Below are 13,364 nucleotides of genomic sequence, written 5' to 3'. Positions count from 1 at the left end.
GCAGGGATAAACTAGAAGCTGAGCTGAGCAGTAACTCGGGTACAGAGATAAACTAGAAGCTGAGCTGAGCAGTAACTCAGGTACAGAGGCTGAGCTGAGCAGTAACTCGGGTACATGGATAAACTAGATGCTGAGTTGAGCAGCAACTTGGGTATAGAGCTAAACTAGGAGCTGAGCTGAGCAGTAACTCGGTACAGGGATAAACTAGAAGCTGACTTCCTAGTGTTTGAAAACACCATAAGTTTGTTTTTTCAGCATTTAAGACAAGCTTCAGTTGATAAACTAGAAGCTGAGCTGAGCAGTAAATCAGGTACAGGGGTAAACTAGAAGCTGAGCCGAGCAGTAACTCAGGTAGAGGGATAGACTACAAGCTGAGCTGAGCAGTAACTCGGGTACAGGGATAAACTAGAAGCTGAGCCGAGCAGTAACTCAGGTACAGGGATAAACTAGAAGCTGAGCCAAGCAGTAGCACAGGTACAGGGGTAAACTAGAAGCTGAGACAAGCAGTAGCACAGGTACAGAGATAAACTAGAAGCTGAGCCAAGCAGTAGCATAGGTACAGAGATAAACTAGAAGCTGAGCCGAGCAGTAACTTGGGTACAGAGATAAACTAGAAGCTGAGCTGAGCAGTAACTCAGGTACAGGGATAAACTAGAATCTGAGCCGAGCAGTAACTCAGGTACAGGGATAAACTACAAGCTGAGCCGAGAAGTAACTTGGGTACAGAGGTAAACTAGAAGCTGAGCTGAGCAGTAACAATTTCAGGGTCGCCTGGAACGGTATGAAATCTATGACTGGGTATAAAGACAAAGGCATCAGGAACATTGCTCTGGCTGGTTTTAATTCAGATAAACAGTTGGCTGATGAGTTAAACACATTTTACTTAAGATTTGATAATCGTGACTTCACAGACAAGCTGAACACATTAAAGAACAGCACTAGAGCTCTCCCAGCTTGGACTGTTGATATCAAAAGTGTGGAAAAACACTTAAGTCACCAAGTCCAGCAAAAGCCCTGGACCTGATAATGTCTGTGGCCAGGTTCTTAAAACGTGTGCTGAACAGTTGTGTGGAATCTTTCACGCTATTTTCACACTATCCCTTCAGCAACAGAGGGTCCCTAAATTATGGGAACATTCCACAATTGTACCAGTTGCCAAGACCAGAACCCCTGTGACATTAAATGACTATAGACCAGTAGCGTTGACTTCTCTAATCATGAAGATGTTTTAGAAGCTCATTAAAAACGAGGTTTTATCGCAGGTGAAGAAATCCCTCGACCCACTGCAATTTGTACACAGGTCCGATAGGGGTGTACAAGATGCTATGATAACACTTTTAAATTTTCTGTAGCGCCATCTTGAGGGAACAAATGCTCATGCCAGGCTGTTGTTTATAGATTTCTCCTCAGGCTTTAACACAATCCAGCCACATCTGTTAGCAGATAAGCTAATTCATCTCTTCAGACTGGATCTTAATCTACTAGTTGGCTGAATACTGGACTTCTTGACTGATAGGTCCCAGGGTGTGAGGGTTAATGGATCTTTTTCCAATCAGCTGTACTCATCAACTGGTTCCCCTCAGAGCTGTTGCCATTCCCCGTACTCTGCATCATGTACACTAATGACTGTCGCTATAGCAACCATACCAATAGACACATATTCAAATTTGCAGATGATTCAGTGATTGTAAGTCTCCTTGAAGTGGAGGAGGAACACCACGGACCTGTGGTCAATGATTTTGTATCTTGGTGTGATGAGTCGTTTCTCCACTTAAATGTGTCTAAAACTAAAGATATGATAATCAGTTTTAGAAAGACTCCCCCTAGTCCTGTACCAACCAGCATTAAAGGTGCTGACATTGAGCTTGTGGACAGCTACAAATATCTGGGGGTTATTCTTGACAACAAACTGTGCTGTGAAACTCACGTTGCTCCCACATCAGAGAAGGTCCAACAAAGCCTTTTTTTCCTGAGGAAAATGTGGACATTTAATGTCTCCTCCCAGATGATGACTACAAGTTTTACTGAAACGGGTTTAATGTACTGTATTGTTGCTTGGTTTGGTAACTTGACTCTGGCCAATACAAAACATCTTGATAGACTTATCAAATGGGCTAGCAAGATATCAGGGGCAAGCCAAGCCCAGCTTACTGACCTTTATAATAGGAAGGTGTTAAGAAAGGCTACTTCCCTTCTGGAGTGCCAAGGTCACCCCCTTCGGCCAGAGTTTGAGCTGTTACCTTCAGGTGGTCAGTTGAGGATGTCCTGTGTTAGGACTAAGAGATACAGGGCTTCCTTTGTCCCCACTGCCGTCCAATTGTTAAATGGTAGATAGTATTCATCTGTTGTCTGCAGACCGCTTGTTGCCTTGGTCTGTATATTTGATATTTGAACTACTTTGGTTCTCTTTGCCCACTATGTCCTGTTGCCAAGTCCGCTTGGTGTTTGTATGTTTTGTCTTTGTGTGAGAGTTTTTTATACTGGCTGCAAACTAATTTCCCTGCAACAAGGGACAATAAAGATACTTTGACTTTTTGAAAGCCTGTTTCATGCCATAAGCAATCATCAGCTGTCAATAAATAATATATTATTTATTGGCAGCTATTATATTATATTATATTGTTATAGGCTTGTACCGTCTCATAGAGAATTTACTTGACTCACTTGATTATTTTGCTCCTTATTTGTTGAGCACTTTCCTTACCGTTGAGTGTTTCTTTCAACAAAGTTATTACAGAGAGAGAGAGAGAGCTAGAGATATATATAGATATATAGATATAGATATATGTAAAGATGTAGGAAAAAACTTTAATTCATAGCAAGTTAAAGTTAAATTGTAAAGTTTATTCCTACATCTATCTTATTATTCCGCTTCTCGTTTGTTGAGCACTTTCATCAACACCATTGACGGTTTCTGGAAAAAAAACGCTATATATATATATATATATATATATATATATACACTACCGTTCAAAAGTTTGGGATCACCCAAACAATTTTGTGTTTTCCATGAAAAGTCACACTTATTCACCACCATATGTTGTGAAATGAATAGAAAATAGAGTCAAGACATTGACAAGGTTAGAAATAATGATTTGTATTTGAAATAAGATTTTTTTTACATCAAACTTTGCTTTCGTCAAAGAATCCTCCATTTGCAGCAATTACAGCATTGCAGACCTTTGGCATTCTAGCTGTTAATTTGTTGAGGTAATCTGGAGAAATTGCACCCCACGCTTCCAGAAGCAGCTCCCACAAGTTGGATTGGTTGGATGGGCACTTCTTTGAGCAGATTGAGTTTCTGGAGCATCACATTTGTGGGGTCAATTAAACGCTCAAAATGGCCAGAAAAAGAGAACTTTCATCTGAAACTCGACAGTCTATTCTTGTTCTTAGAAATGAAGGCTATTCCATGCGAGAAATTGCTAAGAAACTGAAGATTTCCTACACCGGTGTGTACTACTCCCTTCAGAGGACAGCACAAACAGGCTCTAACCAGAGTAGAAAAAGAAGTGGGAGGCCGCGTTACACAACTGAGCAAGAAGATAAGTACATTAGAGTCTCTAGTTTGAGAAACAGACGCCTCACAGGTCCCCAACTGGCATCTTCATTAAATAGTACCTGTTAGAGCCTGTTTGTGCTGTCCTCTGAAGGGAGTAGTACACACCGGTGTAGGAAATCTTCAATTTCTTAGCAATTTCTCGCATGGAATAGCCTTCATTTCTAAGAACAAGAATAGACTGTCGAGTTTCAGATGAAAGTTCTCTTTTTCTGGCCATTTTGAGCGTTTAATTGACCCCACAAATGTGATGCTCCAGAAACTCAATCTGCTCAAAGAAGTGCCCATCCAACCAATCCAACTTGTGGGAGCTGCTTCTGGAAGCGTGGGGTGCAATTTCTCCAGATTACCTCAACAAATTAACAGCTAGAATGCCAAAGGTCTGCAATGCTGTAATTGCTGCAAATGGAGGATTCTTTGACGAAAGCAAAGTTTGATGTAAAAAAAATCTTATTTCAAATACAAATCATTATTTCTAACCTTGTCAATGTCTTGACTCTATTTTCTATTCATTTCACAACATATGGTGGTGAATAAGTGTGACTTTTCATGGAAAACACAAAATTGTTTGGGTGATCCCAAACTTTTGAACGGTAGTGTATATATACATATATATATAAATTTTCCGGCAGTGAGGGTCCTCACAAGAGGAGAAAAGCAAACGTGTGTTTTGATAACACGGCATGACACATCCCTGACTGTGTGTAGTATGTTTCAGTGGTATTTCACTATTTGTCCTGTTTCACCACAATCGTAATGTTTTCTGCGTTACAAATCATGGGAATGTGGATAAAGCCCTCTCACACACCAAGCCGATCCCTCACACCTGTCCTATGGCCGCCCCCTCAGTTACTTGAGCTTGAAAAATGGTCAGAGGACCAGCTTGTTCCCGGCTGTTCTTCTTCATGGATTTACAGTATCTGCACAATGTTCAGTTACTTTCTGCTGTTCTTCCATCAGCTGCTCCACACTGCAGCTACAGCGCAGCAGAATATGGAAAGCTGTTTGAAAAGCTGTCGTCTCCACTCAATCGTCTCCACTCAATCGTCTCTACTCATTTGTCTTTACTCAGTCGTCTTCATCAGTCATCTCTACTCAATTGTCTTTACTCAGTCGTCTTAACTCAAGTCATTTTTACTCATTCTTTACTCAGTCATCGTGACTCAGTCGTCTCTGCTCATTCGTCTTTACTCAGTCGTCTTTACTCAGTATTTACTCGGTCATATTTACTCAGTCGTCTTCATCAGTCGTCTCTACTCATTTGTCTTTACTCGGTCGTCTTAACTCAAGTCATTTTTACTCATTCTTTACTCAGTCGTCGTGACTCAGTCGTCTCTGCTCATTTGTCTTTACTCAGTCGTTTTTACTCAGTATTTACTTGGTCGTCTTTACTCAGTCGTCTTTATCAGTTGTCTTTATCAGTCGTCTCTACTCATTTGTCTTTACTCAGTCGTCTTAACTCAGTCATCTTTACTCGGTCTTTACTCAGTCATCTTTACTCAGTCATCGTTACTCAGTCATCTTTACTCAGTCTTTACTCAGTCGTCTTTACACCGTCATCTTTACTCAGTCTTTACTCAGTCTTTACTCAGTCAACTTTACTGTCTTTACTCAATCGTCTTTACTCAGTCGTCTTTACTCCACATCTTTACTCAGTATTTACTGTCTTCAGTCAGTCTCTACTCAGTCGTCTTTACTCAGTCTTTACTCAGTCGTCTTTACTCAGTCGTCTGCTCATCTGTCTTTACTCAGTCGTCTTTACTCGTTTGTCTTCACTCAATCGTTGTTATTGAGTCACCTTTATGTTTACTCAGTTGTCTTTACTCAGTCATCTTTACTCAGTCGTCTTTACGCCGTCATCTTTACTCAGTCTTTACTAAGTCTTTACGCAGTCTTTACTCAGTCATCTTTACTGTCTTTACTCCGCGTCTTTACTCGGTATTTACTTTCTTCATTCAGTCTTTACTCAGTCGTCTTTACTCAGTCGTTGTCTTTGCTGTTGGTGCTGTGTGTGAATCCTGAGATTCTGTTAGACGCCCTCACACTATGACATCCAGTGAAAATACCGTGCAGTATTTGTAGGAAGATTACTGTGTTGTGAGCCATGGACCCTTTCACGGTGAAGGAGATCCCAGGGAAACCCGAGTCTCATGTTGCTGTGAGAGGAGTAGTCATGTGGTACTTGTTTGTGTTCCAGTGGGAGTGAGTGTAGAGATATGTACTGGTGGGTATGTGGTACTATGTGTTGTTATGGTAGTGGTGTACTAGCTACTGTGTGGTACTATGTGTTGTTATGGTAGTGGTGTACTAACTACTATGTGGTTAATGTGTGATCTGATTGTCTGTCCTCAGACCCTTCCTGGATTTCTCCACTGTCAGCGGGTCCTTTGAGGCCAATCCTCCATTTTGTGAGGAGCTGATGGATGCCATGGTAACGCACTTTGAGGTGAGGCGGGGCCAGATGAATGCACTTCCTGCCTGTCATGACACAACACAACTAGCTTTGACGTGATGGTGTCGATGAAGGCCACATGAGCTTCTTACTGCCTGCGCTGCTACTAACACTTGTTTATGTAAACAATTCAATGCATCCTTTTTTTCCCATCAAAACCCCCCCACAATTGAGCATTTACATTTCAGTTTACTTGTGCGCTATTTATTTTTCAAGTGAACAAGTGAATATTAGCTATAACTAATGGCAAAACATTATCAGCTGTAGGCTTTTTCAATATTGACACAAATAGACTAAAGCTATAACAACAACAATAATAATAAATGACACAGTGGTTAGCGCGATTGCCTCTGAGCAAGAAGGTCCTGGGTTCAAACCCCGGGGTAGTCGTCGTCTGTGTTGAGTTTGCATGTTCTCCCGATGTCTGTGTGGGTTTCCTCCGGGTGCTCCAGTTTCCTCCCACAGTCCAAAGACATGTAGGTCAGGTGAATCGGCCATACTAAATTGTCCCTGGGTGTGAATGTGTGTGTGTGTGTGTGTGGGCGGGCCCTGTGTGATGGCCTAGCGGCCTGTCCAGGGTGCCTCCCTGCCTGCCGCCCAATGACTGCTGGGATAGGCTCCAGCATCCCCGCGACCCTGAGAGCAGGATAAGCGGTCTGGATAATGGATGGATGGAACAATAGAACGACAGAGCAAAAATCAACAGACATAATAATAATAATGATCATGATAATAATGATCATGATAGTAATGATAATAATGATATGATGATAATGATATGATAATAATGATCATGATAGTAATAATAATGATAATAATAATTATGATGATATTAATAATATTAATGGTAATGATAATAATAATAATGTATGGTGGCTAAACATATAATGCTTCCGGCTCTCTGTGAACGTTAACTTTTAGCATGCTGATGCATGGCTGACATATTCGTACAGGCATCAACCAGCTCTTTTATTGTTCTTACTACTGTTTTTGAAGTAATCCTGTACTTTATCTGCTCCCAACTCCATGCAAGTCCATGCAACAAGACTTTGTTTTGGGGGGGGTATATTATGCCATAGGCAACATGGAATCACAAACAAAACACAGAGCTACAAACTCAACATATTGCTTTAACCACTGCCACCACATCACTGCACGCCACAGCAAACCATGCACTGTGTTGTGTGAGCGAGAGGTGGCACTGCACTCCAGCAGGCAACTATGTAGCCCAGTTTGTAATGAAGCATCTGTATTCATGTTATGACCACCAAAACTCAACCACCAGTGCTTTGTCTGTGAATGTTCTCATTCACAGACAACACCAGTGCTTTCAACAACATACGTAACAGACGTGCAGGGACTGGAAAGCACCTGACAGTCATCGCTACATGAACGGTGGGCAGTGTAATGTGTCAAGTCACAAAGACAAGCTTCACAGTGTGCTGTAAAGTGTTGTGACGTGCATGTGAACAAGTAGCACTGACTACCGCATTCACAATTCATTTTTACATAGATCATCAAACACATCTCCCAAACTGCTTTTTATGAGTCTGGGGAGATGGTGGTAAAACTCGGGAGGTTCTTTCTACTCTTGGGAACTGTAACTGGCTCTGGAGTTTGTTAGAAGACCTTCATCTCCACACCACAGTTCGAACTTAGAGCCTAAAAACTAACCTTGTGCTCAGTGTGGTTGTTGGCATCATGCTAATGTCGTGCATGTTGAACACACCAGTCTGATCAGCTGCCCTGCCCTCAGGCTTGACATTAAACTACCCACACACCGGTCTGATCAGCTGCCCTGCCCTCAGCCCTGGCATTAAACTACCCACACACCGGTCTGATCAGCTGCCCTGCCCTCCGCCTGGCATTAAACTACCCACACACTGGTCTGATCAGCTGCCTTGCCCTCAGGCCTGGCATTAAACTACCCACACACCAGTCTGATCAGCTGCCCTGCCCTCAGCCCTGGCATTAAACTACCCACACACCGGTCTGATCAGCTGCCCTGCCCTCACACCTGGCATTAAACTACCCACACACCGGTCTGATCAGCTGCCTTGCGCTCAGGCCTGGCATTAAACTACCCACACACCAGTCTGATCAGCTGCCCTGCCCTCATGCCTGGCATTAAACTACCCACACACCTGTCTGATCAGCTGCTCTGCCCTCAAGCCTGGCATAAAACTACCCACACACCGGTCTGATCAGCTGCCCTGCCCTCACGCCTGGCATTAAACTACCCACACACCGGTCTGATCGGCTGCCCTGCTCTCAGGCCTGGCATTAAACTACCAACACACCGGTCTGATCAGCTGCCCTGCCCTCAGGCCTGGCGTTAAACTACCCACACACCGGTCTGATCAGCTGCCCTGCCCTCAAACCTGGCATTAAACTACCCACACACCGGTCTGATCAGCTGTCCTGCCCTCAGGCCTGGCATTAAAACTACCCACTTCTCAGTCACTTAGATGCTCCCGTAACTTTGTGTGCGTGTGTGTGCGTGTGTGTGTAGGATCTGTTGGAGCGTTCCAGTGAGCCCTTATCATTTATTGTGTTTGTGCCGGAGTGGCGTGACCCCGTGACCCCAGCCCTCAGCAGGATGGAGGGGAGCCGCTTCCTGCGCCAGCAGCTCAGTGTACCAGCCTACGAACATGAGTACCGCTCTGGTAGTCAACACATCTGCAAGAGGTACTGTTAGCATCTCACACTGTACTACATCTCACACAATACTACATCACACTGTACTACATCACACTATATTACATCACACACTGTACTACTTCTCACACTATGCTACATCTCACACTGTACTACATCTCACACTATACTACATCACACTGTACTACTTCTCACACTATATTACATCACACACTGTACTACTCACACTATACTACATCACACTGTACTACATCTCACACTATACTACATCTCACAATGTACTACATCTCACACTATACTACATCTCACACTGTACTACATCTCACACTATACTACATCTCACACTGTACTACATCTCACACTATACTACATCACACTATACTACATCTCACACTGTACTACATCTCACACTATACTACATCACACTATACTACATCTCACACTGTACTACATCTCACACTATACTACATCACACTGTACTACATCTCAGACTACTACATCTCACACTGTATTACATCACACTATACTACATCTCACACTATACCACTTCTCACACTATTCTGCATCTCACACTGTACTGCATCTCACACTATACTACATCTCACACTGTACATCTAGATCACACTATACTACATCACAGTATACTACATCTCACACTATACTACATCACACTGTACTACATGACACTATACTACATCTCACACTGTACTGCACCACAGTATACTACAACTCACTATACTACATCATATTACTCTACACCTTACTGCTCCCCTTGGGCTTTCACTATGGATATTTTGGCAATCAAATAATAAAAAATATTGATTATTCTGATGATTAATTAAGTTAATTGCATATGAAAACAGTACTTTGAAGCATGTCATGTTAGAGCAACAGTTTGATTTAATATTCACTCTAGCCCAGAATGTATACTCTGTCTGATGTCCGTCTTCATGATGTGCTTTTATTTCTAGTGTTGCTCTTATTTTATTCAGTCTCATTACATCTTGTCATGTAAGGTGACTTCAGTGTACAGGAGGGCACATATCAAACACAAAGAAACCCTTATCGGCAGGACACTTTCTGTTGATGTGCTGCAGCATGGACACGGTGCTGTGGTGGGAAGAACAATCACAAGGTTGAATCAGTTCAGCAGGACACAAAAACGTTTCATCATCATCTAAGTGTCCTCTTCAGTCTCACCTGACTGCAGGTGTCCCCACCCTTATAAACAATACAGTGACTGCAGGTGTCCCCACCCTTATAAACAATACAGTGACTGCAGGTGTCCACACCCTTATAAACAATACAGTGACTGCAGGTGTCCACACCCTTATAAACAATACAGTGACTGCAGGTGTCCCCACCCTTATAAACAATACAGTGACTGCAGGTGTCCCCACCCTTATAAACAATACAGTGACTGCAGGTGTCCCCACCCTTATAAACAATACAGTGACTGCAGGTGTCCCCACCCTTATAAACAATACAGTGACTGCAGGTGTCCCCACCCTTATAAACAATACAGTGACTGCAGGTGTCCCCACCCTTATAAACAATACAGTGACTGCAGGTGTCCCCACCCTTATAAGCAATACAGTGACTGCAGGTGTCCCCACCCTTATAAACAATACAGTGGTATAACCACCCAAACCATCAACCAGTTTCATATGCAAATATGGTGTGACCATTAACTAAAGTTACAATGGCCATGTGTACTATTCACAGTGGGTTGGGGAATGCTGCAGTCACAGCGTTGTAAGATTGTGACAGATGTACTTTTAGACCGACCCCCCCTAAGTTCAGGGATGGTCGTTCCCTCTTCACATAGATGACCTCTTTGACCCCCCCGTTCAAACCAGCGTTCCTTCCTATCAAGGATGTGCACATCCTCATCCCTTAAAGAGTGGCCACTGGTCTGTAGATGGTGTAGACTGTGAAGTCCTGTTCTGTAGATGGTGTAGACTGTGGAGTACTGGTCTGTAGATGGTGTAGACTGTGGAGTCCTGTTCTGTAGATGGTGTAGACTGTGGAGTCCTGTTCTGTAGATGGTGTAGACTGTGGAGTTCTGGTCTGTAGATGGTGTAGACTATGGAGTCCTGGTCTGATGTGTTAGCTCTCCTGTGTTGTGCCATCCTTTTGGCAGTTTTTGTTTAGTTTCCCCAATGTACAAGTCACAACAATCCTCCTGCCACTTAACAGATACACTATATTGCTCTGTTTGTGCCGGGGGACCTACTTCTGGACCTACTTCTGGTGCATTGTGTTTTGGGGTTTGAAAGCAACTGAGATGCGGTGTTTTGAAAATATGCAGCTCAGCTTTTCTGACACTCCCGCCACATACAGAATCACCACTGGTTTACACTTAGACAGCTTTTGTCCTTCTCCTCTCTTCGATCAGCTGGTTCACTGTTTATAGAATCAAGAACAATTTATTGTCATTTCTATCATGTACTTGAGTACACAAAAGAAACGAGATTTCTATTCACCCAGCCCACATCAGTACAAAACAAAAGATAAAAACAACATGTTTGGGGTCTTCCTGGCTTTGACAAACGCCCAGTTAGGATAACCACACTTAACCAGGGCCTGTTTAATGTGGGATTTCTCCCCTTCCCCGGCCACTGTGTTGGTGGGGATGTTGTCAGCTCAGTGGTCCAGCGTCCTGATGACTCCTACTTTGTTCTCCAGTGGATGATGAGAGTCCACCCCTAAGTACTGATCAGTATGTGTTGGTTTACAATAAACATCAACAATCAAATGTCCCCCATCACCAGTTGTAATTTCACAGTGTAAGAAGACTACAGGTGAGACTGGGGAACTCATAGCATACCCACGCCTCTGCCTATAGTACTGCCCCCTGTATGTGAAGTATGTGGACTGAAGACACAGCTTCAGGAGCAGACACACTTGGTCAGTGTTAAGGGTGGTCCTATTGCTAAGGGTGGGGTCGTTTTGTAATTTCATCTGGACTACCTCCACTGCTTCATCAATAGGAACACACGTGAAGAGAGACTTAACATCATAAGAGACCATTGTTTCATCCTCTCCATAATAATGTACCTCACCTTGTCCACAACATCCATAGTGTTCTGAATGTGATGCTCCTTACTGCCTACCAACGGGTTAAGAACAGATGCCAGAAACTTAGAGATGTCATAGGTCACTGAGGAATATAGATAGATAGATAGATAGATAGATAGATAGATAGATAGATAGATAGATAGATAGATAGATAGATAGATAGATAGATAGATAGATAGATGGATATATATATATATGTGTGTGTGTGTGTATATACATGTACGTATGTATATATAAAATCCAGTTATTCAAGTAAATTCTCTATGAGACAGTACAAGCGTAGTAGTTTCATTGACAGCTTATGATTGCTTATAGCATGAAACAGGCTTGTACTGTCTCATACAGAATTTACTTGAATAACTGGATTATATATATACACTCACTGGCCACTTTATTAGGTACACCTTGCTAGTACCGGGTTGGACCCCCTTTTGCCTTCAGAACTGCCTTAATCCTTCGTGGCATAGATTCAACAAGGTACTGGAAACATTCCTCAGAGAGTTTGGTCCATATTGACATGATAGCATCACGCAGTTGCTGCAGATTTGTCGGCTGCACATCCATGATGCGAATCTCCCGGTCCACCACATCCCAAAGGTGCTCTATTGGATTGAGATCTGGTGACTGTGGAGGCCATTTGAGTACAGTGAACTCATTGTCATGTTCAAGAAACCAGTCTGAGATGATTCGAGCTTTATGACGTGGCGCGTTATTCTGCTGGAAGTAGCCATCAGAAGATGGGAACACTGTGGTCATAAAGGGATGGACATGGTCAGCAACAATACTCAGGTAGGCTGTGGCGTTGACACGATGCTCAATTGGTACTAAGGGGCCCAAAGTGTGCCAAGAAAATATCCCCCACACCATTACACCACCACCAGCAGCCTGAACCGTTGATACAAGGCAGGATGGATCCATGCTTTCATGTTGTTGACGCCAAATTCTGACCCTACCATCCGAATGTCGCAGCAGAAATCGAGACTCATCAGACCAGGCAACGTTTTTCCAATCTTCTATTGTCCAATTCTGTGCGAATTGTAGCCTCAGTTTCCTGTTCTTAGCTGACAGGAGTGGCACCCGGTGTGGTCTTCTGCTGCTGTAGCCCATCTGCCTCAAGGTTCGACGTGTTGTGCGTTCAGAGATGCTCTTCTGCATACCTCGGTTGTAATGAGTGGTTATTTGAGTTACTGTTGCCTTTCTATCAGCTCGAACCAGTCTGGCCATTCTCCTCTGACCTCTGGCATCAACAAGGCATTTTCGCCCACAGAACTGCCGCTCACTGGATATTTTCTCTTTTTCGGACCATTCTCTGTAAACCCTAGAGATGGTTTTGCATGAAAATCCCAGTAGATCAGCAGTTTCTGAAATACTCAGACCAGCCCGTCTGGCACCAACAACCTAACCCTAATAAAGTGGCCGGTGAGTGTATATATATAGATAGATAGATAGATAGATAGATAGATAGATAGATAGATAGATAGATAGATAGATAGATAGATAGATAGATAGATAGATAGATAGATAGGTAGAGGTAAAGTCAAAATTATTAGCCCCCAAGGAACTATGGAACATTTCTCTAAAATTCTGCCCAATGTTTGCATCATTCATAAAACT

At 43.0% G+C, this 13,364-nt stretch overlaps 1 protein-coding gene across 1 annotated transcript in view; it reads left to right on the top strand.

The window, feature by feature from the left end:
- Positions 1-13,364, top strand: part of pcif1 (phosphorylated CTD interacting factor 1) — a 143,377-nt gene that overhangs the window by 89,792 nt on the left and 40,221 nt on the right. The window contains exons 14-15 of the mRNA XM_056274487.1: positions 5,912-6,005; positions 8,524-8,699. Coding sequence (XP_056130462.1) covers positions 5,912-6,005; positions 8,524-8,699 — 270 coding nt within the window. The remainder of the gene's footprint in view (positions 1-5,911; positions 6,006-8,523; positions 8,700-13,364) is intronic.

This window comes from Lampris incognitus, chromosome 2, assembly GCF_029633865.1.
Source record: "Lampris incognitus isolate fLamInc1 chromosome 2, fLamInc1.hap2, whole genome shotgun sequence".
Taxonomy (NCBI): domain Eukaryota; kingdom Metazoa; phylum Chordata; class Actinopteri; order Lampriformes; family Lampridae; genus Lampris; species Lampris incognitus.
This window is presented reverse-complemented; position numbering and strand designations above follow the sequence as displayed.